Here is a 23763-nt window from a genome sequence, read left to right as displayed (position 1 = left end):
TGCATTTCACGTAGCCAAAACATGATCACTATACTTAGGAGTTCTTTCCCAATTCATATTTGGTGAGATTCCGAATAAAGTGCTCCTACACGCAAAATATGAGACTGGTTATCTGTCAGTAACTAATCCCAGCATGTAACTATCAACCAAATACAAGCTTTTATAGACAGTTTGTCTAAATCTGACCTCAAATGATACATATATTTACAAGCCTAACTATTGTAACATCACACATGTCAATATGTATGTATAAAACTGGTGAGTAAGGAAAGGTATAAAAGAAACGTTGTAAACCATCTTCTTCTCCTCAGCTCTCTCAAACCCTTCCTTTCTTTCCTTCCCGCTCCTTCCATCATGAAGCGACGATCTTTCTCTGTCCTTCCCTTTTTTACAGCCGGTGTCTGTCTTGCTGTCCTTGTTTTGGTTGCTCCCTCGGAAGCCATTTCCCATCCTAAATACCAGGCTTCCAGTGATAATGTTGTTCCCAATCGATATATTGTAGAGTTTGATTATGGAGACTCTACATCTGCCAACAGCTTTGTCCACTCAGTTCAAAACAAATTCAAGAAGGCTAAGATTCATATTGCACATCAGTTTGACCATGACCTTTTCAATGGCATCTCGTTTGGTCTTAATGGTCTTGACAACAAAGAGCATGATGCAGCTCTTAAATCTGTTCTTGATCAAGATAGCGTCAAGGCAGTTTATCCTGTCAGGGTCATTAAACGTCCCGATATTACAATTAGAAAGGTTTCTTCCAAAGGAAAGACACCATCTATTCTTCCTCACGCAATGACTCAAGTCGATCGTGTCCACTCTGAGCTCAAAAAGTTTGGTAAGGGTATCAAGGTTGGTGTCGTCGATACTGGTAAGTACATGAGAGAGAGAGAATCATTTAAATAACAATTTACTGACGGAAATAATATAATGAATTGTTAGGTATCGATTATCTTCACCCTGCTCTTGGAGGAGGTTTTGGCAAGGGCTTCAAAGTTCAGTATGGTTACGATCTTGTTGGCAATGATTACACCGGTGGAAACACTCCTGTCCCCGATGATGATCCCCTTGACAGCTGCACAGCTGAGTCTGGTGCAAGTGGTATGTTCATCTTTTCTCTATTTGTTATTCTGCAGATGAAACTAACGCAACAAATGTACTACTAGGTCATGGAACTCATGTTAGCGGTATTATTGCCGGTTATGACTCCAAAACCGTAAGATTTTCTTCTTATATTTACTACAATAATTAAATATCTTAAACTCATTAAACAATATAGAATTTTACTGGTGTTGCTCCTCAAGCCACTCTTGGTATGTGGCGTGTATTTGGATGCAAAGGAAATACTGGAAACGACGTCCTCGTTAAGTCGTTCTTGATGGCATATGATGCTGGTATGGATGTCATTTCTGTATCCATTGGCGAAAACAATGCCTGGAGCAATGGTCCTGATACCATTGTTGCTCAGCGTATTGCAGAAAAGGGTATTCCATGTAAGACAAAAATGCAGATTCAAACTAAAAAAGCATTGTATTACATTATAAAATTTTACTAAAGAAGGTTACTTTAATTTTGCATGTTTTAGTCATTGTCGCTGCTGGTAACGCTGGTGCTGATGGTGCATTTACTGTTGGTATGCCAAGTACTGCTAAGGATATTTGGTCAACTGCTTCTGTCGATAATAACTACCATTTGGTTGACTTGTTCAAGGCTAGCTCTATTTCCAAGAAAATTGGTAAGTCTAGTAAAATAATACAGAATATATGTTGGATAAGGTCATTTATTTATTTATTTATTTTTCATTTAGTCTACTTGACTTCTTCTGGTTCTAAGATTCCCGATGGTACTGCTGCTTCTGGCGGAACCGATGCTTGTGATCCTTCTACTATCCCTAAGCTCACCGGAAAGATTGCTCTTGTTCAACGTGGTACCTGCACTTTCGACGAAAAAGCGGCCAATGCTGCCAAGGCTGGTGCAATTGGACTGATTGTTTACAACAGTAACAATGGTGACTCATTCACTCCTTCTAACCCTGAAGCCACCATCCCTGTTATTGGTATCTCAACTGCTGATGGTCTTGCCCTCTTGGCTGGTATCAAGTCTGGTACTGAAACTTTGAAGTTCGACACCACGCAGGCTGTTTATCCCTTGGTTACCGGAAACACTGTTTCTGACTTTTCTAGTGTTGGTGCTTCTTACGAACTCGATCTTAAGCCCAATGTTGCCGGAATCGGCGGTCAGATTTACTCTACCCTTCCTCGTTTCCTCGGTAGCTGGGGTATTATGTCAGGTACTTCTATGGCTACCCCTTACGTTGCTGGCTCTGTCGCTCTGTTCATTGAGGCCAAGGGACTTAAGAAGAACAACAAAGTTATCTCGGAGCAGTTCAAGAACTATGCCCTCAAGCTTGTCCACGTCAATGGTGAGAGTGCCATTGAGAGCCCTCTTCTTCAAGGTGCTGGTCTCGTCCAAGTTTACGATGCAATTGCTGGAAAGGTCCGCGTCTCTCCTACCCAACTTAGCTTCAACGATTCTTCTTCCTTTAACAAATACAAAACCCAGACTGTGAGCATCTACAATGCCGGAAAGGTCCGCGCTACCTTCAAGGTTATTAATGAGCCTTCTATTTCTGTGGCTCCTTACAATCGTTCTGTACAAGGCTATGCTCTTCTTGCTCCCACCGGGTTTTCCAATGCAAAGGCAAAGTTGATATTCTCCAAAACTTCTATTACCCTCAATCCAGGTCAAAAGGCAACAGTACGGGTCACTGTTGTTCCTCCTAAAACTAACCCCAAGGATCATATTATGTATGGTGGCTACATTCGCTTCAAGTCTGGTAACCGCAAGACTACCCTTGATACTACTGTTCCTTACTTTGGTGTTGTTGGAAAGCAGCGTGACCTCCCTCTTTTTGATGCCAAGTACCCATATCTCTCTGACTCGGACGGAACAAATGTGTTCTCCAAGAGCGATACCTACACCTACAACCGCAGCAACAGCACCACTATCCCCTACATTATTTATCGCCTCCTCACTCCCACTGCCAAGTTTGATGTTGACGTCTTGAATGCCAAGACCAAGAAGTCAATTGGAAAAACCATGACTGATTCTGTTTATCTTCCCGCTAACACCCTCGAAACCGATAATTATATCTCTGGCGCCTCTTGGGATGCCACTTACATCCCACCTTCCTTCTCTGATGTTTCCTCTGGAATTCCCGTACCTTCTGGAACTTACATTCTTCATTTGAGAGCCCTTAAGCTCCTTGGTAACCCCAAGGACTCCAAGGACTGGGAAACTTTCCAGACAGGACCCATTGTTGTAAAGAACTAATTTTATAGCACAATATGTGCGTAGTTATATATACCTAGTACTTTGTATGATTTCCACATTAATTATTAAAGCTTAAACTCTGATATCATTGTAATTTAATTTGAATTGCGACTAATTGTAATAAAAATACAACCTTTAGATATTTTAAAGCATATAAAGGTCAAGGCATACTATATCTATGGATCTTATTCGTTTACTTTTATATTTATTTGAATGTTAGATTTTCTGGAAAAATGCTTATAATTCAGCTTTTTAATTGAATACAGAATAATTATAACCAATGGTTAATTTTAGAGCCATTGATAAGCATAAAATTGGCGCATTATATTTGGAATATTAAATTTAACACATATCAAGTAGTTTCACATACATATAGTACATGACTTGGGTTAATCATCCTTAAATTACATATATGTTAGCTGAAAGTCTATTCAGCTATTAATGATAAAGTCAAACACAAGCACCTTAGTCAGTATCTGTTTCCCAAGTATAAGATCATTACCACTTTTATTTGCTTCAACTAACTCAAATGAATATGTGAAGTTAGTGCCATTTTCATAAGACATTTCTAATGGTACATACTGTCCTAAACGTTTGGAATTATGTTTTTTTCTAGCAAATACTTGATGCCTTTCTACTTTCAAAATTTGGCATTTTATTGTGTTGTTGTAAGAAGTAATGTTCAGACAGTACCTCTCTGTCCCAGTGTTCAGGAAATCCAGTAGTGTGTCCTTAGTTTGTAGGATAATTTGTGTTTGAAGTGAGAATAAACTTTTTTTCGCTCAGTTTTTTCTATAAGTATGCTTATCAAATAATGCACTTTCCAACGTTCTAGCTATATGTTTCTAACAGTTATGGTAGGGTGTTTAATGGTTTTGATTAATATGTATTTTTTTCTTGTTTTTTTTGGTAGTCTTGGGATTGGAAGTACTCTTAATAGCGGTGCGTATGGCTCCATGGCTTTCTAAGGCAGCAGCATTTTTGTCGATTACTTAATTTTGTCTAACATTTTACAGACTTTTTTCTTCGTCTGACTATCATTCTATTTATTCTGAATACAGAAAATTATATATTTTTTAAATGAATGTGTATTTGTGGTGTTTTTATAAGAGCTGTGAGCTTTTCTTGATGTAAATATTTAATTTTTTTTGAGTATTTGTTATCTACGGCGATGCCACTATACAGTCCCGATACCTTTTTTATGGACTGGGTATATAAGTGTGTCTTAAAAACCAGGTATGCTTGATATTGTTGGTTAGATCCAATATGAAGCTTGGTGGAAAGCATATGATGAGATGGTTGCTATCCAGGATTTTGCCTTCCTGGAAGATTTTCTGAAAACGGGTACTGTAATCCATGAAGAACTCGTGGGTGTTCATAGTCATGCTGGACACCGAGGAGCCAGTACACTGCAAAATACTCCCAATTTAATAATGTAAAATAGTTTTATTAGTGTATTTAAATTTTCAAACAAAAATTAAAAATTAAAAAATTATTTTTATTTTCTGTTGTGATTTCTAATCTGTTTTTGTAGATGTCAAATTATACTATTATTACTTTTTCCTCTGACTTTTACACTTCTTTAATATCATTTTAAATTAAACTCGAATATATATATATATTAAAAGTATTATATTATTAAATAAAAGTAAATATTTTATATATAGTATTCTTTTTCTATATGAAATAAAATAAACTCTACATCTTTCAATTTATTTTTATATAATAAATATAAATGGAAGAACAAGTATTTGCTTAAGCTATTCAAAGTGATATTTTTTAAGTGCTTTACAAGAAGTTCTGTGCTTTCCTATTTGCTGTCGCTGTATTTTTGTGTAATTCTTTCTTTTGATGTAAAGAAGAGGAAAATGGGGTGAAGAATTTAACTTACACAGTGAAATGTGAATATTTCTTTTTCACTAATTTCATCTTAATAAATAGTTCTTCCCATTTAAAATATAATGGGCCTTTTAAAGAAAAAAAATGATTTTCATAATATATAATGTATGACTTGGTTAGTTACCTGAGAACATATGTAGACTATTGTTGTAAAGCACACAGTAAGTACCTTGAAGAATTACTTGCTATGATAAGCAACAAGATCTAACATTTTATAAACACAAACTTTATATTCTATATAGCTTTTTATTTAAACTCGATATTTCTGATTTTCTTAAAAAACGCAATAAATTTTTATTTTTATTTTTTCTCACATTTTTTTAAATTTATATTTAATGAAGTAACTGCTCCTCCTTTTTCTTTTCTTTTGCTTTTATTTGTGTTTCGTTCACTTTAATATCTTGGTAAATTTATTATTAAGATATGAACTCTTACTAAAACTCTTATCATTATACATGTTATTAAAAAGAACATAGGATACTCTGAACGTGACTTTAGTTTGTACTTTTAAAACTATTATAAAGAAAAGAAGATATCTCTGTGCACGGCTTATATTTGGTTGTTATATATCTTTAAAGCAATTTCATGAATTACTTTTGCTCAGGCAACTCACAGTATAGTTGTGTTCTTAATTGAGAGAAAGAATAAAAACAAGTAAATTGGCAAGATTTTTTTTAAACTAGCTTGATATTTAAAAGATATTATTTGATAGCTTTTTGAAAGGTATAAAAAAGTAATTTATTGAATAAGATATGTTTCAATTTAAGAAGAACCTAATGATATTGTCTTAATAACATAGAAATTAAATATTTTCTAATTTTTTACCTTTGTTGTTTCTTGAATCATATTTACTAAAAATATATATAATAATTATTAAAAATTAAATTGCTATTTAAATTAAAAAAAAAGATAAAAAAATTATTAAATCAAGCTTTAACTGTATTAAAAACATCATATAATTCAAAGAATTTAGCAGTTTAAAAACCTTGAAAACTTAAGAGACTTGAAATACTTGAAGGATTCTAGATATTATAAGAAATATTGGGGTTATAGGGATTATAAGAGCTATTAAAGGTATGAGGGTTATTGGGGGTATTAGAGTTGTTATAAATGAGTATTTACGACTGCTGTAATTGAAAATAAGTCTGAAGAAAATAATATAAGTCCTCAGCTATTTCAGTCAAAGATGTCTACTCATTACTTTATTATTTAACACACATGTTTATCATGCATGATAGTAATTATATTTCATATGATGATATTGTCATAATATGGGATATATCAGTGGATTATTATAAGCATAATTATAACTCATAAACACATTTACTTTCGATGTTAATACTTCATTGAGACTACACACATTTATATAATTAATCATACATTAATTATTTCAAGATCATGTTGCTCTGATTAAGGCTCAGATAGGATCGATTATCTGACCCCAGTCATATAATTTTCCCAATCCAAAATAATATAAATAGCAGTAGTAGTTCAGTGTAGGAACCTCGTCAAACTTTGATACAAAATCTTTTCTCAATAAACAAAACCTACACAAGTTCTCACGAATCTTTGTTTCTAATCTCAAATCTTCAATTCTTCCTCTTAAAAACTTCTTCAACTTCAACCACCACAACAATTTATTTAAAAAAAATAAAAAATAATAGAATTCAATTCTTCTTCTATATACAACTAACTACTGATATTTATATGTTTCTTATATTTGTAATTCAATATATACTTAAGTAATCTTTATTATAATAAGTCATCTTTTAGGAGTATTATTATATTTATATGTGATGTAGTGATCTAGACACTTAAATGTTAAATTTATCACATATAAAAACATATTCATATTAGGATAGCTTAGTAACTATTATCTTATCAGCATATAAAATATATATAAGCAATTAAGTAATCAGGCTAATAATTATTACAGTTAGTACTGTAAATAATATCAAAGATCATTAAAATAAGTATATTATACTTCTAAATAAACTGTGTCAGAGTGATATGGAGCTAATTTAGCAGAAAGTTCTAAAGCTCTAGTGTAAAAGAGAAAAGAATAGCTAAGAGCTAAAGAAATATAATTTATAACTTGATATTGTAATAGTAATATTATAATTAATTAACTAGTAAATATACTCTAATAAATAAATATAGTAAAGAAAAGCTTTAAAAATCTAAGATATAATAATAAGAGCATATTTTATTTTCTTATTAAAAAAAATACTTTTTATTTATGAATAAAGTGCAGTTTGTATATAGGCACAAAGTATCTCTATATGTCTTTATTATCAAATTTTCTATTTTTTTATTGTTTTATATCTGAAATATTACATTATCTATAACAAGTTCACATTTAGTAATATTTAATGTATATGCTTATATTATATTATATTACGCTTTGGAAAATATGTCGCATGTGGTATGTTGTTATATGTAGAAGATGTACAAGAAAAGATAATTGTATATAAGAAGAGGAATTTAAAAGAGGAATTGAGGGTTTGGGTTTGATATCAGATAAATTGAGATGATAAAATAGTCTCTTTGTTACCAAATAGACCAGTTCATGGCTCTTCCCGCTAAAGTACCGGACCCACCTATTGGGTCCACCACAACACTAGGTCAAGCCAATATAACCACTCCACAACCCTCTACTACTACCTCTACCACAACCAACACTAGGTCATATCTCGATGTCGCCACAGCCACTCCCGCCCCCGGTCAAGTACCAGTCGTTCTTTTCTCTAACTTGCCGACATCTATGGACCGCGTCTGGCACGAAAGTACATCTCGTCATTCGGTATTCTTCACCCCACCAACTGATTCCACCCTTACCTCTGAATTCTGGACTGCTCTCAGAGCAAGCGTTCCTACGGCATGCACCTTGGGAATATCATTCGCTCATTGTCAACCACTCATCCACGAATTGCACCTGACCAATTCTACCATCTGCACCAAACTCTGTTCCAAAGGCTTCCTGGTTGGAGGCCAAACGTACTTCCCCTCTATGGGTATTGCCCCAGGCACAAAAATCTTGCGTATCTCCCTCTCCCAGCTTCCATACCTTCCTTCCCCTCTGCTTGAAGAGGCTATCAAAACAGCCTTGGCTGCATATGGCACCGTCCGCGAAGTCGGTTTGCATCTTCATGCCAATTTTTTTTATGGCACTGGTTTTGCTTACCTTGAACGACCACCCAACCCCGATGTCACCCTTGCCAAACTCTCATACAAGATCCCGTATGATGGCGACTTGTACTTCTTAGGTACCTGGAAACAGATGGGTATTCACTGTAATTATTGTAAAGTTATGGGCCATGCTATCAAAAACTGTCCAGACCACCCCAAAGATTCCCGACACTGCTTCACTTGTGACCAGACTGGTCACTTGCAACATGCCTGCCCCAGAGCACCCCCCACGGACGCCAGCTCTTCCAAGAGACCCTGCAAGGTTCTCACGACACATGAATCCCCTGATTGCCCACGCAAGACTACTCCCGGTGCGTCTCACAGACCTCCGGCCAAGAAATCGATCCCCCCTCGCAGTACACCTACAATGGCTGAGGGATCCCAGGCTACTACCACCACCTCCCGCACGAATTCCTTGACACCGCGACAACCCTCTGTCCCCACTGTTCCTACTTCCCCCCGCCAGTCTGCCAACAGATTTGCTGCACTTGACGGACTAACTGACAACAGCCGCACAGGCGCACTCTTCGACCCCACTCTGCCTCTTCCTCAGACACACAACACCCAGTATGATCCCGTCTTTCACCCCCTCCACAACGCTTTTCTTCCCTCCAACTACACTTCCGGCTCCACTAAAGACGAAGAAGAATTTCACCCCAGCGCTTTTGACGGCGACGACGACCAAGACTCCCAGAATATCCTAACTGATGACGAGATGGCAGATGGCGATCATTCTTAAATTTATGATTAATATAGCCTCCATGAACTGCCACGGACTTGTCAAGTCCGGAAACACCAATAATCGCTCTCTCTTTATTAGATATCTTTGCTCCCTCTCTCTAGACATACTTGCCCTTCAAGAAACTCACGCCAACACAGACGCTCTTCAACAGACGTTTCATCTTCAATTTCAAGCATCCAACTCACTATGGTCTCCTCACTGTGGTTTGGTTTCCCTCTCTCCCCTCATTTCTTTTACTGATCCTCTTTTTTCTCTCTGTGGTCGTTGCATTACTGCTACCGTTGTTCACTCTTCCAATTTGTTTGCCCCATTTCGTATTTGCGTTTTATATGTCCCTGCTTCATATCGTCCTCAATATGATTTTCTCACCTCTCTCCTATCCTCCCCACATCTTCTCCCTTCCCTTCCTTCTTGCTTTCTTATGCTAGGAGATTTTAATTATTCCTCATATGCAAATGCCTCTCGTGCTGGCCTCGCACCACGTCTATGGCTGCATTTTGTCACTAACCACTTTGTAGACTGTGTCACTTTGTCTGACGCTCAACCTATGCCTACCTTTCATCGCGACCTTTCCTCTTCGACTATCAACTACATATATGCCTCCAAGGATATAGTGTCTTGTCACTCTTCGTCCACCATCACATTTGTTCAGCCCCTGTGGACCGATCATTGCCTTGTACGTACCTGTCTTAGTTTTCCTATGCTGTCTCACATTGGTCGAGGTTTGTGGCGTGCGAACCCTCGTTTGGCGAACATCCCTTCCTTCTGCCCCTCCCTGTCCAACTGTCTTTCATCCTTCATACCACTACTCTTGCCTTCAATTTCCCCCCAATCACAGTGGGATCTGATCAAAGTCAAAGTGGCTCGTTTCACACGTTCATATTCATGCATAACCCGCCCATCACTTGCCACTTTGGAGGTAAAGCTTCAGAGTAAACGTGACCATTTGATACATAGATTTTGCCATCAGCCTGCTCAGAACTTCCAGCTGCCCATCGTCGAGCATCAACTTCAGCAAGTTCAACAGGAACGCACCGAGATACTAGCACTCCGCGCCGGAAAACACTGGAGAGAACAAGGCGAAACTTCCGCTGGGTTTTTGAAATGCACAGTTGCTTTTTGCCAAGCTCGAACCACAATAACCAGCCTCCGCCACCCCTTCACCGACACCTTATGCACTGATCCCGATGATCTTATGGAAGCTGCTGCTGCATTTTATGAAGATCTTTACACACCCGACCCTCCTGCTCAGACAGCTATCGACAACCTCCTCCTTCACTTGCCACCAGACCTCTTTCTTTCCGAAACTACCTCCACAACCCTCCTTAAACCCTTCACCTTGGATGACATCCGAGACGGCGTCACTCGCACTCCTAATGCCAGTAGCCCTGGGCCAGATGGCCTGCCTTATGAGATTCTGCGATTAATTATGAATCATCCAATGTGTGCTGTCTTACTTGTTCAAATATTTAACAATGGGCTTGCCCTCAGTGTGTTCCCTTCGTCCTGGCAATCAACCTGCGTTTCTCTTCTTCCCAAGAAAGGTGACCTCACCTCCCTCTGCAACTGGTGCCCAATCGCTCTCATCAATACCAATGCCAAAGTGTTCACTCGCCTCATCAATCATTGCATGGTGCCTGCTGCTTCCTCCCTTGTTACGCCCTTCCAGACCGGGTTTGTCTAAGGACGCTTCATTGCTGACAATGGCATGCTGACCAAGTTAGTTATGGCACAGGCTATACAGGACGGTTCATCTGGTATAGGCCTTCTTTTGGATCAGGAGAAAGCTTACAACAGAGTCTATCCTGACTACCTTTGCCAGGTCTTGCAGCATTTCAACTTTCCCCCTTCCCTCATTACCTGTATATCTCAACTTTTCTTCTCTACACAGATTCGAATCAATGTCAATGGACACCTATCCCGATCATTCCTTCAGGCTCGTGGACTCTGGCAGTGTGATCCTCTTTCTCCTGTACTCTTTAACCTTGCATTCGAACCTTTGTTGCGTCGTGTGATTCATGATCCTTCCTTTGCCGGATTTTCTCCATCACCACGCACTGCTATTCCACCACCTCTGCCCACCAAGCTCTTGGCCTATGCCGACGATCTGCTAGTCTTTCTGCCTGATACCGCCCACTTGTCCCGTCTTCATCATCATCTTCTCACATACTCTCATGCCTCCAATGCTCGCATCAATCTCCATAAAACTGAAGCTTTCTCCCTGTCCGGTCTTCCACTGCCAGAATGGCACCCTGTCCTACAACAATTCGACATCACCGCCTGGTCTGACAGATCTTCCTCCACTCCCCTGCGATATCTCGGCTTTCCTCTTATCCAATCCTTACCTCAGCGCAATTCTTTCTGTGACAACATTCTTTCCAAGATTGAACCTACCTGTAATATCCACCACTCTTGCTCTCTCTCTATTCGTGGCCGTGCCACAGTGCTCAACTCTCTCATCCTCTCTCAGCTCTGGCACGTCCTCAGAGTTGTCACTGTACCTCTATCCTTTTTCCATCGACTTTGCTCAATCATGAGTAAGTTTATACAATACTGCTCCTTTCCTCCCATTTCTCTCGGCACTTTCTGCCAGCCTATTCGGCTCGGCGGTCTAGGGGTCCTTGACCCTCAGGTTCAACAAGCTGCTCTTCAGTTGCGCTGGCTCCGGCCTCTCATCCGCTCTCCGCTGTCCCCCTCTGGCCTGGTCCCGCCTTGGTTCTCTTATGTCCTCCGCCTCAACTCCTCATCTGCTGATCCACTTGTTCCTTTGATATTTCCATCTCTCCAATCCTCTCATCAGCGTGATTTCGACTCTCCTCTGGCCACCCTACTTGCTGCCATTGATCTTCTCCCTCACAACTTCTCTGACGTGGTAGTCAACCTCCCCACCTGTCTCTCTCTGCCTCTCTCCTATCTCACTACCGCACAACCAGACCACCCTCCCTTTCCATCTGCATGGCGCGATCTCCGGGTTTCCGACACCTATGAAGTAGATCCTAGTTTTGGCATGCTTGCCCAATGCCCCCTCCACCGCATACTCTGTCATCCTATTGTCCTTCACCGGTTCTTCGAACGTCTCTACACTTGCTCTCTTGTCTTGCACCCTGTCTTGTATTGTGCCACCATTCCCCCTGCAATCTGTGCCATACAGTTTCCTTTGCTAGATATGCCTTCTGGTACAGCTGTCGATGTGCGTCCTTTCTTGACGGCTCTTGTCCCCGGCATCCCTTGGCATCGTTTGTCCACCCAGTCTTTCCACCTACTCTGCAATTTCCACTCCAAATCTGCACGCCCCATAAGCCCCACACTCGTCCCTTGCCAGCTTCGTCGGTTTTGGTCCTTCCCCCTGCCGCATGGGGCCCGCAACGTTTGGTTTTGTGCCCTGCACAAGAACATTCCTTGCCGTTCTCACCTCAATTCTAGGATCCCTACCGCTTTTCCAGACCCATCCTGTGCCCTCTGCTCTCATCCTCTGGACAATCAAACTCATTTTTTGTTCCAGTGTCCGGTCAAACTGTCCGTATGGTTGTCAATCTGGACGTTGTACTTTGCCCAGACCGCGACACCCACTGTCTTGCTTTCTGGTTTGCAAACCTTCACATTCCCTCCTTGCACCGATTCTTCTCTTTCTGCTGCCTCAATTTTTGGCTGCACGCTGCTGGCTATATGGTGCCATCATTGGCTGTTCATATTTGATCACGTTCCTTTTGTCTCCTCCGCTACCTTTTCCACTGCTTCCTCTCTTCTCGACTGCCTCAAGAGCAAACTTGCTCTCGACTTTCCCCCCCCCCTTTAGCTTCCTTCCATACCTCCACAATATATATAACCACAAACATATAAATATAAAAACATTGTAAAAATATAAAAGCCAAAAACAAGCCGTGATTTTCCTCTTTTGCCTTGCAGCATAGAGGCTCACTAATAAACTAAGGCCTTTGGCTCCCTACAAAAAAAAACTAAATAGACCAGTTAAAGAAATAAAAAGAGAAACTAACACCAAGGTAAGAGTGTAAATAATTTGAATGATTAGAGAAATAATTAAACTAAAAGAAGTGATGTAAATAATACTAATTCTAAAGAGTTAACTATGAAAAAAAAATGTTTAATAGAGTAAAGGATTTAGCTAAAGGGAAATTTACTGTTGTGGTGGTTGAAGTTGAAGAAGTTTTTAAGAGGAAGAATTGAAGATTTGAGATTAGGAACGAAGATTTGTGAGAACTTGTATAGGTTTTGTTTATTGAGAAAGATTTGGTATCAAAGTTTGGTCTGGTTCCTACACTGAACTACTACTGCTATTTATATTATTTTGGATTGGGAAAATTATATGACTGGGGTCAGATAATCGATCCTATCTGAGCCTTAATCAGAGCAACGTGATCTTGGGATAATTAATGTATGATTAATTAATTATATAAATGTGTGCAGTCTCAATGAAGTATTAACATCGAAAGTAAATGTGTTTATGAGTTATAATTATGCTTATAATAATCCACTGATGTATCTCATATTATGGTGATATCATCATATGAAATATAATCACTATCATGCATGCTAAACCTGTGTGTTAAATAATAGAGTAATCAGTAGACACCTTTGACTGGAATAGCTGAGGCCTTATATTATTTCCTTCAGACTTATTCTCAATTATAGCAGTAGTCAATACTCATTTACAACATTTACTATGGTAAATTTACTAAGAGATAAATAAAAGAAGAAATCAGGACAAAATAATAAAATAAAAGGGGATGGTCAATCTTCCACAAAGACTTGACAGAAAAATAAAATAAAACGGAAGAAATTTCACAAGAGAAATCAGAGATAATAGGCAATATCTTGAAAAAAACTTGTATCAGAAAAATTTGACAGTTGTTTATTGATTGATTTTAGAGAGATATTTATATCATTTTATGGATAAAATATATGGCAAAAATAGGCTAAATAAAACTCAATGAGATAATCGTAAATAAAAATATAAAGAAAAATAACTATATAAATATTTTGTCATGAAAGAAGAAATAGATGAAGTTATAATATATAACTACAAGAAAAAGAAAATATTAAAAAGAAGTATATTATAAATAAAGAGAAAAACTATTCAGTTAACAATTTTGGTAAAGTAATGTTTGAGAGGAAATGTCACATTTAGTGCACAGGAATGAAATAAAAAGAAAAAGGAGAAAACAATTTTGGAAAAAATAAAAGGAAAAGATTTTAATTTTCAGAAAATCAGTTTTTGGAAAAGGGCGATTTTGTGAAAATGGAAGAAAGAAATTAAAATTAAAATTAAAATTTTGAAGAAAAATAAAAAGAGGTTTTCAAAAGAAAGTCTGAACTTGGTAAAATTTGTTTTTTGGATTAAGGCCAAGAAAATTATTACATTACTTGTCAAATATATGAAGCGCGGATGGTTAAGTGGTATAATCTTCGCCTGCCACGCGAAGGGCCCGGGTTCGATTCCCGGTCCGCGCATACATTTTTGCATATTGTTTTGATATTAAGTTTTAAAAAAGCGTTCGACCATATTTCTGAAAAAGAATTGTCATATCTTAGCTAGGTGTATATGTTCTATTATTTTGCCTTTTATAAGTTTTGTAATAAAACAGTACCAGCTTAAAAACCGGGAATAAATAGAAAGATGGGGTATTGGATGGTTTTTTATTTTACAAATCTTTACAAATTGATAATTTGCAGAAAACAGAAAAAGACTGAGATATCACTTTATCAAACTTTCACTGTATTAAAATGTTTATACGTCTTTAATATAAATACATACTGGTAGATAGCATTCAAAATAGCCTGTAGTAATAAAAAATATCTAAATTGGATAAAGCAAATATTTATCAATACCTTGTTAAAATTTATCACAGCTAATTTAAATAGAATAGCTAGACATCTTAACTACAGAAACAACATGCTAAGTACTATTTACATTTCAGTTGTATTTAATAAATACTTCTTAACTAAATTCAAGGTTTTTATCGACTATCTTTCTTATTTATTTAAACACAATTACTTTTATTTTATATCGTAATTGTCTATATCTCTTACAGGTATAAACCAGTAATATCCAAGTAAACTACACGTTTTTGCAATTTAGAATATACAAAGAGCAGTGTTTCTATTTTGTGTCTTATCTTTTGATCCAAAGTGGTCATCAATTAAAAGCTCTGGATTTCCCTTTGCAACAGTATATGATTATAACGGCTACTTAGAATGTAATACTATAATTATATTAGCTTTCAAGGCTATATTATAGAAATATTAAAGTTAGATGTGTGATTTCATCACCAGAAGTGATTTTCTTTAATTATATATTTTCGTCCTGTCACTGTCATTAAATTTACTCGTACCTTTCGAAATGCTTGTTTTGATAAAGCATATATTACCGACTTTACTTCTACCTTCTTCTCTCATATGCTTGCTCTCCTTGCCCCCTTCTCATCTGCTTTAATAAGTTTTTAATACGCGCATGGAGAAAAATAAGAATAAAACTCCCACTCAGCATTATAAATTATTATGATCCATGACCGAGTAGAGTCAAATAAAACCATCTTTTTTTTAAAAAAAAATTCGATTAAAGGGGTAGATAGAGGGAGATCATTATAAGACACATTCTACTGTAAATTTAGTGTCTTGCTTTTGTATATTATCTTTTTAATACAATCATAGTGCTCTTGGTAACTCCTTGTTAAAGGTCATAAAGATCCAATTGGTAATAATATATTAATTGCGTTAATTTAATTAATTCAGTTTGATAACCATTTCTTCAACTAATATTCCTCTTGAATAAACAGTTTGATCAGAGTTTATAAAGGTTAATTGTGCCAAAGAACCTTTCTTCTTATTTCTTCTCCTGTTTGATATATACCTTTTACCAAAGCAATATGCTTCCGACATGTCCCCTTCCCCTCTTTCGCTGCCTTCATATCGAAGCGAGTAAGGAACCAGCTTGACGCTAATTGGACTGCGAGAAACCTCCGTCACATTATGCTTTTTCTTTTTTTTCTTTTTTTCCTTTTTTCGTTTTTTTAAATTCTTGCAGGATTCTACTATTGATCGTTCATTATAAGAATCTAAATTCTTATAATTAATTAATTATGGCTCCAAGGCAATTCAATAAACGAGGATCGTCTCACATTAATGGTGCCGGAACTAAAGAAGGTGTTCCTGGATCCCGACTTCCCCAGCGAATGTTGCAAGAAGTAAAAGAACAAGGTTTGAATTCATAACAATAATGTTACCTTTTCTCTCTCTCTCTAATAAATATTCACTCGTGTACTTCTTTTCTATTATTATTTCTATTCATTTCTTCTTTTTCTTCCCATTATGATTTTTTTTTTAAAAAACAGATATCGATGACAGAAAATTCAAGACAAAGTATGTCAATGCTGCCGCCAATCGTAAAGATCTCAGAAAACAAAAACGACAGGAGAAAGGAAAGAGAAAGGCAGAACACTACCAGGCCGTTAAACAACAACAACATCAACATCAACAGCAGCAGAGTAAAGATGACGACCCACCCGCAAAACGACAAAAGACAGAACAGACAAAGCCGACCCAAAAAGTAAAAGCGACACCACAGCCTGTAAAGTCGATTTTGAAAAAGGCACCCAAGATTATCGACGAAAAGAAAGCACTCGAGAAGCTGTCAAAGACCAACCCTCAGCTGTACGCACTTTTGGATTCTGACAATCTTCTGGACAACGTCGACTCTTCAGATAAAAAGGGAGACTTTGCTGACGATGACCGTGATATTGCTTACTGGGAGAAGAAGTTGAAACTTGGAAAAAACAAGAGTCTGGGTAAAGCATTCCAGGATGATGGATTATTAGATATTCTCGGTGAAGGAGACGGAGAAGAAAACCAAGCATTTGAAGATGACGATAAAGAGTATCTTCGTCAAAAGAGAGCAAAGGCTAAACAGGCTCAAAAAATCAGCAAGCTGGAAGAGGAGGCAGAGGAGGTAATTGTGAATTGTATTTATATGTATAGGCAATGTCAGATAAAAAATATCTAAACGAACTATTCTTTTTTAATAATTTAGGCTATGGATGACATGTTTGCTGATCTTGATAGAAGTGATACTGAAGAAGACGACGATGAAGACGACGACGAAGAGAATTCGGAGGAAGGTTCTGATGAAGATTTGGTCATGGATAGCGACATTGAAGGGTTTGAATCTGACGACGACGACGGTGAAAAAGATGACGAAGATGAAGATGAAGACGAAAACGAAAACGAAGACGAAGAAGACCAAAAGGTATTGTCTAATTCTTACACAAACTATATATGAAAAGGTTAAAATAAGGGGAGCTAATTTGATAAGAATATACATATACAAATTGTTAGATATCTAGCGATGAAGAAGAATTAGAAGACAAAAAAGAGGTTTCGGAAACATCTGCTAAATCTGCAGCAACAAAATACATCCCGCCTCATTTGCGAAAGGCAGCAAACACTAAATCCGAACAACAAATAAGACTCCACAGACTTTTGCAAGGTCTTTTCAACAAATTGAGTGAAAGTAACTTGGAAAGCATTCTGGCAGAGATCGAGAAAACATACAGCAACTATCCTCGTAACGGTACGTAGATAAAATAAAAGTAGTTTCTATTGATTTCTTTTAGAAAAATGAGCGACTAATTAAATGAAAACATATCAACTAATACTCCCAAACTGTTTTTATATCTATATCTGCTTTACAGATGTCACATCTACAATCACTGAGATCATCTTGACTTCCATTGCACAGAAAGGCAACCTGTTAGACTCTTTTGTGATCATTTATGCTACAATTGTAGGAAGTTTGTACCGATTGATTGGTGTTGATTTTGGTAAGTATACTATGCAATTATTCTTACTGCCAAACAAAATAATAAGTAAATCATAAGACAATTAACTAACTCACCAATATTTTCTTTCTTTCTTTTTATTGATTTATTTAACTAATTAACTAGCCGCTCATTTTGTTCAGACATTGATCGAGGCATTTGAGAAGAATTACAACACTTGTCGCCAGGCTATTGCTAATAACGAAGATGGTGGCGATGAGGGACCGGAAGGATCAAAAGAGTCAAAGAACTTGTTGACACTCACAATTGAACTGTACAACTTCCAAGTGATTTCAAGTGTATTGATCTTTGATTTAGTCCGACTTTTTATCTCACAGCTGGACGAACAAAGTGTTGAGCATCTTTTGAAGATTATTAAAGGTAAGCTGGTACAGAATATCTATAGCTGATCAATTGATCAATTGATACTATTATTTAACAAAAAACAACAACAACAACAATTATATGAATAGTCTGTGGACCACAGATGCGTGCAGATGATCCTGCAGCATTGAAGGATATCATTGATGAGATTCAAAAGGAAACAGCAAAGCGTGATGCAAAGACTTTATCGTAGGTTACAAAAGATATCTCCATTACACAGATAATGGGGAAAAAAGGGGAAAGAGACAGTGGTTAATTTGGGTTGGTTTTGATTATTTAACTTCATTTTTTAAATAGTACTCGCCATAAATTCATGCTGGAGACAATTGCCAACGTGAAAAACAATAAGATCAGAGGAGGAGCCACTGCGGCAGGCCAGGGAGACAAAGATCTTGTTCAAAAGATGAAGAAATACCTGAATGGAATCGGCAAGAAGCGAACCATCCGAAGCTCAGAACCTTTGCGTGTAAGCTTGGAGGATATTCATCAAATTGAAACCAAAGGTTAGTTATATAAATTTCTTGTCATATGCTTATAGGGGGGGTTAGCTATCTTAATAAATAAATAAAAATAAATGAATTAAAATAAAGTTTGTGCATGTCTGCAGGAAAATGGTGGCTGGTCGGTGCTTCATGGAAGGACAACCTGGTTGGAACCGAAAGCAAATATGCTTCAACCAAAGTTCCCGAAGACTTGAAGAAAGATCAAACTTTACAAGAAACTCTGTTGAAGCTTGCAAGAAAACAAGGAATGAACACCGATGTTCGTAGAAGCATCTTCATTACAATCATGGGAGCAGAGGTAAGAATAAATATAAATAGTGATATTTTCGGTTTCTCCTCTTTAGGGAAGTCTTACTAAGACCTTTATATTAGGATTATCTTGATGCCTTTGAGAATCTTCTCAAATTGTCTTTATCAGAAGTACAACAGCGTGAGATTGCAAGAGTACTGTTGCAGTGTACTGGTAACGTAAGTGGCATTCTAAATAGAACATAAAAATAATAATTTACACATAATTTTAATATCTTGTTTTCCCCTTGTTTTTTTTTCTACATAATCTTTAGGAAAAATCGTTTAATCCTTTTTACATGCTTGTGAGTAAGCGTCTGTGCGAATACAACCATTCGTACCGCGTAACCTTCCAATACTGCCTATGGGACTTTTTGAGAGACCTGGGCGAGTCTGGAGTGGGAGGTCTGGATAGAGCAGCATCAGAAACACCAACAGTAACAGACGGAAAGAGCGTCCGCCTCAGCAGAGTTGTTAATGTGGCCAAGTTTTATGCGTATTTGATTGCAAACAACTCTTTGTCGCTGGTGATTCTCAAGAGCGTGAACTTTATGACGCTTGGTCACAAAGCACGTATCTTTTTGGAGACCCTGTTTGCTAATATCTTCTTGCAATGCAAAGAAGGTGGTGCTCAGGCCGTGGCAAATGTATTTGGAAAGATTCACGAAATGCGCACTCTGGCACAAGGTTGTATTTTCTTCATACAAGAAAGTGTCATTTCAGGAAAGAACTCTGCTCTCACGGCAGAAGAAATGGAGACTGTGCGGTGGGGAGCAAAGATTGCCCGCGAAGTTCTCAACAAATAAAACACACCACATCATAACATTACATTACACTACACTACACTACACTACACAACACAACACGGCACAATACAATACAATAAAATATAGACATATCTCTGTGTACACCATGTAAACTAAAACACAAAAATAAAATGTAAATCATATACAGGCGTGGTATTTGTATACAGGGAGTAAGCACTGAATGGCAAATGATTGTTTATATGCTTCTCTTTGAAGCTTCCGATAGAGTACATTAAAATAACAAATTCTCAAATAACACTCATAAACCATTACATTAAATGTTTGATTCAGTATAATACCAATATAATTCCACAAGTGGGGTCATTGGATTTATCTTATTTTAAGCTTTTGATTATAATTGAAATTCTAGTAAATGGATAGCAATGTAAGAATATCTTTTTTGAATTCAATTAAAAATAAAAGTAAAGAAGAATAAGAGATAGAGAAAATGAATGTCTCTACAATTTCGATGGTCTTTATTGAATAAATTCTTGTATATATGTATATATGTTTGCTTGTTTGTTTGTGTAGAAGTCTGATCAAATTTTGTGCAAACATATACAAGACTGGTCCAAAAGGAAGGGTAGAAAAAATTAAGCAAAAAGAAGGAAGGAAATAAAGAAAGAGAGAATGAGACAAAATCAAAATCAAAATCAAAAATTAAAACGTTTGATATCACTTATTTAAACCACTTATATATGGTTCTATCAAGTATAGCCAACAGACAAATCATTCAAGGCAACGCATACTGCTGCTTTGGTGTGTCCATTGTACTGGCGGATTGTTTCTCCTTGGGAAAGCTCCCAAAGTCTAGCTACATGATCAGAGGATGCTGTTTAATATATCCATACAAGATATAAAGAAAGAAAAAACATCAAAAGGTTTGGTTAATAATCAATTGATGTGTATACGAGCAAAGATGATCAGACTCATTGTTCGATAGATATATTATTTACCTGTCACTAGATAAGCCGAGTCAGCAGAAAAGGCACAATCCCATACCCACCGCTGATGGCCAGTCAATGTCATCTCCAATTTGAACCCTTCTTCAGTATTCCACAACTTTACTGTCTTGTCGGCCGAGCAAGTAGCCAATAATCTATTGTTTGATTCGGTTTAGCTACTGTAAATTTCAACCACAAAACCTGGACTTCTGGTTGCTTTCTTGTTTTCACTCTCACTCTTTTTTTTTAGGAGAACTTACTTTGTATCAGGGCTCAGAACACAGCGTAAGATATAATCTGAATGGGCTGACCATTTGTGAAGAGGTTCAATGTCGCAAGGTTCAGATGTCATGTCAGACATTTTCCAGACATAACAGTTTCCCTTGTTGTTAACTGCAACCAGCATTGATCCATCTGACGCCACACTCACGGATCGCATTGGTACACCTTCTTCAGGAACCTTTATTTAATGTATATTTAAATCATTGATAATCGACAATTATTAACCAACAACCAAAAAAAATACATACACACATATACACATATTATCATCCATTCATCCTACCACTCCAACCCCACCCTCCCCTCCTTCCTATTTTTTTTTGTCTTGTGTGAATGTAAATATATTACTTTTATTACTTTTTTTTTTGGTTTATTATTATGATTATTACGATTCTTCTTATAATTACTCTTACTAGTCTTAGTCCTATTCTTATTCTTATTTTGTTTTATTACCAGTTCATGAGTACAGGCATGTGCTGTAAGATCCCAGATCTTGACACTTCCATTCTGATCGCAAGTAATCAGTTCACCTTGATTTGCGTGCATAACGGCATCATTGATAGGAGCTCCGTTGTCAAAGTTGCGTGTCAAGACAGGAGTTCGTCCTGCTCTAGTATCCCAAATCTTCAAGTGTCCGTCTTCACTAGCTGTGTACATCCATCTTCCTTCTCCATGGAATCCTGTTGCAGTAACATTGCCAGTGTGTTCTCCAAACGTAACAAACTAAACAACAAAAACACACACACACATATATATATAACCAAAAACCAAAAAATGAACACACAAAAAGTAGGTACTTACAGGATTTCCATTTGTGCTATTGATATCGTACAGTTTCACACTATGATTTGCTTGTAGTCATTTTGGTTTTTAAATTTATATATAATATATATATATATATATTGTCTCTTTGGTAACCATTCTTACCAGAAGCTGCAAGGACAGTCTTGTCTGGAGAAATACAGAGTCGGTTTACTTGCTTTTATACAAATAGACAAGTATTTCATTGTTCGTTTTATGAAAAGAGGTCCAAAGATAAATAAAACACAATAGAAAATATAAGCAGAAATTCATATTTAGTGATTGATTGGTATGATGTTTGGAACGGATGGCAAAACAAAGTAAAATAAAAGTCCATCCTTACCGAGTCAGCATGTTGGATAGTGCGTGAACAGATTCCACTCAGCGCTTCCCAGAAACGAATAGTATTATCATATCCTGCAGTGACAAGAATGACCGAGTGAGCGTCATTGTGAAGCGATTGGGAGTATTGTTGCATCTGTGCATAATGTTGTTCAGAGGGTGCTGGTTGTACTTCAGACATGTTAAAGGATCCACTAAGCTTATTATTATTATTATTATTATTATTATTCAATATGTGTGTATGTATGTATTATATATATGTGTGTGTATTTCTTGTCGCTTTTTTTTCTTTAGTGTGTGTGTGTGTGGTAGGATAAAAATGGATTTTGTCTTTTTTTTTTTGAGCTCGGCCAGATTACAAAGTCCGAAACCGACTCTCTTTTTTTTTTTTTCTTTCTCCCTCCACCCCCCCTCCCCTTCCCCTTCCCCTTCCCTCCCTCACTGGTGTGACGGGTTTTTTTCTTGGCTGTGTTTTTTTATTTGATTTGATTTTTTTCATAGACTTTCAACAAAGCAAAAGTCTGACTTGCTCACCACATTCTTCATGAACGCCCTCAAGACAGCCACCGCACGGTTGGTAGCACGCCCCAGCATTTTCCGTGCTCCAATTGTTGCCACCAAACGTAAATAGAATGCACAATATCTTTTACTTATTTTATTTTTGAAATATAAGTTTATACCACAATAAAGCAAAGAGAATGCCAAAAAAATTAAAAAATAAAGAAGACTCACAACGTTACAAAAACCAATTCCATGCATCTCATCAACATTATATATTCTTTTTAATTTTCTAAAAAAACAAACAAAAAAATATAAAGTGAACTTCTCTACATGTACTCCTGCTCGTAACACTGCCGCATTGAATGCAAAGCCCAAGAATGTTATGGAGTTTGTCGATTCTCAGTTGATTTCACAGGCCAATGCTGACGGACGTCAGGAATTGTTTGCTCGCAAGAACCCCCAAGGCGTCAAGCCAGGTTCTATTCTTTTGGTCGAGACTCTCAACTCTACAGCTGACAAGTCCACATCGACCTTTATGGGTGTCTGTATTGCCATCCGCCGCAAGGGAATCGATTCGTCCTTTACACTTCGCAACATTGTCATGCGTGTCGGTGTCGAGCAGCGCTTCTCTCTCTATTCTCCTCTTGTCAAGAGCATCAGAATCCTGCAGAAGCCCACCGACCTCAAGTTCAGACGTGCCAAGTTGTTTTATCTCCGTGACCAACCCGGAAAGGCCTTCCAGCCCCTTCAGGGTCTCTGGAAACAGGAACAACTTGACAAGGCAGCAGCTGTCGCCAAAAAGTAAAAAAAAAAAAGTAAAAGAAAAAAAATTGAAAATTAGAAAGAAAGAATCCCAAAAAAAAATGAAAAATCAAATTATTTTGTAATTCATTTTTTCTTCGTCTTTTTTTAACTTGTCGT

The 23763-nt window shown here is 37.2% G+C and overlaps 7 protein-coding genes and 1 non-coding gene across 8 annotated transcripts; 6 read left to right on the top strand and 2 right to left on the bottom strand.

Moving 5' to 3' along the window:
• Nucleotides 1–341: 341 nt before the first annotated feature.
• PHYBLDRAFT_186420 (hypothetical protein) lies at nucleotides 342–3426 on the top strand. Its single transcript, XM_018439240.1, has 6 exons — nucleotides 342–868; nucleotides 940–1098; nucleotides 1164–1213; nucleotides 1277–1490; nucleotides 1583–1732; nucleotides 1805–3426. The coding sequence occupies exons 1-6, from the start codon at nucleotides 355–357 to the stop codon at nucleotides 3328–3330; spliced, it is 2613 nt and encodes an 870-aa protein (XP_018293525.1). The 5' UTR covers nucleotides 342–354; the 3' UTR covers nucleotides 3331–3426.
• Nucleotides 3427–4501: 1075 nt separating this feature from the next.
• PHYBLDRAFT_143727 (hypothetical protein) lies at nucleotides 4502–4769 on the top strand (the record flags this gene model as incomplete). Its single annotated transcript, XM_018431052.1, has 2 exons — nucleotides 4502–4540; nucleotides 4590–4769. The coding sequence occupies 2 exons, from the start codon at nucleotides 4502–4504 to the stop codon at nucleotides 4767–4769; spliced, it is 219 nt and encodes a 72-aa protein (XP_018293524.1).
• A 1877-nt stretch (nucleotides 4770–6646) lies between these two features.
• Nucleotides 6647–7651, bottom strand: PHYBLDRAFT_166719 (hypothetical protein; the record flags this gene model as incomplete). Its single annotated transcript, XM_018435466.1, has 4 exons — nucleotides 6647–6847; nucleotides 7214–7302; nucleotide 7372; nucleotides 7631–7651. The coding sequence occupies 4 exons, from the start codon at nucleotides 7649–7651 to the stop codon at nucleotides 6647–6649; spliced, it is 312 nt and encodes a 103-aa protein (XP_018293523.1).
• A 1930-nt stretch (nucleotides 7652–9581) lies between these two features.
• Nucleotides 9582–12956, top strand: PHYBLDRAFT_166717 (hypothetical protein; the record flags this gene model as incomplete). The annotated part of the gene is made up of 2 exons (XM_018435465.1): nucleotides 9582–10079; nucleotides 11544–12956. The coding sequence occupies 2 exons, from the start codon at nucleotides 9582–9584 to the stop codon at nucleotides 12954–12956; spliced, it is 1911 nt and encodes a 636-aa protein (XP_018293522.1).
• A 1602-nt stretch (nucleotides 12957–14558) lies between these two features.
• On the top strand, nucleotides 14559–14629 carry PHYBLDRAFT_t106. The gene has a single exon. It is a non-coding gene; the product is annotated as a tRNA-Gly (tRNA).
• Nucleotides 14630–17578: 2949 nt separating this feature from the next.
• On the top strand, nucleotides 17579–19972 carry PHYBLDRAFT_19921 (hypothetical protein; the record flags this gene model as incomplete). The annotated part of the gene is made up of 9 exons (XM_018439714.1): nucleotides 17579–17744; nucleotides 17866–17994; nucleotides 18118–18372; nucleotides 18465–18564; nucleotides 18673–18878; nucleotides 18983–19176; nucleotides 19251–19346; nucleotides 19442–19571; nucleotides 19611–19972. Coding segments are annotated over 9 exons (1638 nt in total), but the record flags the coding sequence as incomplete, so codon positions are not given.
• Nucleotides 19973–20422: 450 nt separating this feature from the next.
• Nucleotides 20423–22477, bottom strand: PHYBLDRAFT_38463 (hypothetical protein; the record flags this gene model as incomplete). The annotated part of the gene is made up of 7 exons (XM_018440108.1): nucleotides 20423–20804; nucleotides 20929–21071; nucleotides 21177–21376; nucleotides 21652–21921; nucleotides 22000–22049; nucleotides 22117–22177; nucleotides 22343–22477. 7 exons carry the CDS (start codon nucleotides 22475–22477, stop codon nucleotides 20680–20682), a joined length of 984 nt encoding a protein of 327 aa, XP_018293520.1. The 3' UTR covers nucleotides 20423–20679.
• Nucleotides 22478–22818: 341 nt separating this feature from the next.
• Nucleotides 22819–23752, top strand: PHYBLDRAFT_158416 (hypothetical protein). The gene is made up of 2 exons (XM_018433783.1): nucleotides 22819–22964; nucleotides 23160–23752. The coding sequence occupies exons 1-2, from the start codon at nucleotides 22886–22888 to the stop codon at nucleotides 23645–23647; spliced, it is 567 nt and encodes a 188-aa protein (XP_018293519.1). The 5' UTR covers nucleotides 22819–22885; the 3' UTR covers nucleotides 23648–23752.
• The last annotated feature ends 11 nt before the right edge of the window (nucleotides 23753–23763 follow it).

Source organism: Phycomyces blakesleeanus (assembly GCF_001638985.1).
Source record: "Phycomyces blakesleeanus NRRL 1555(-) unplaced genomic scaffold PHYBLscaffold_7, whole genome shotgun sequence".
NCBI lineage: Eukaryota > Fungi > Mucoromycota > Mucoromycetes > Mucorales > Phycomycetaceae > Phycomyces > Phycomyces blakesleeanus.
Note: the sequence above shows the minus strand (reverse complement) of the source record. Positions and strands in the feature narration are given on the sequence as shown.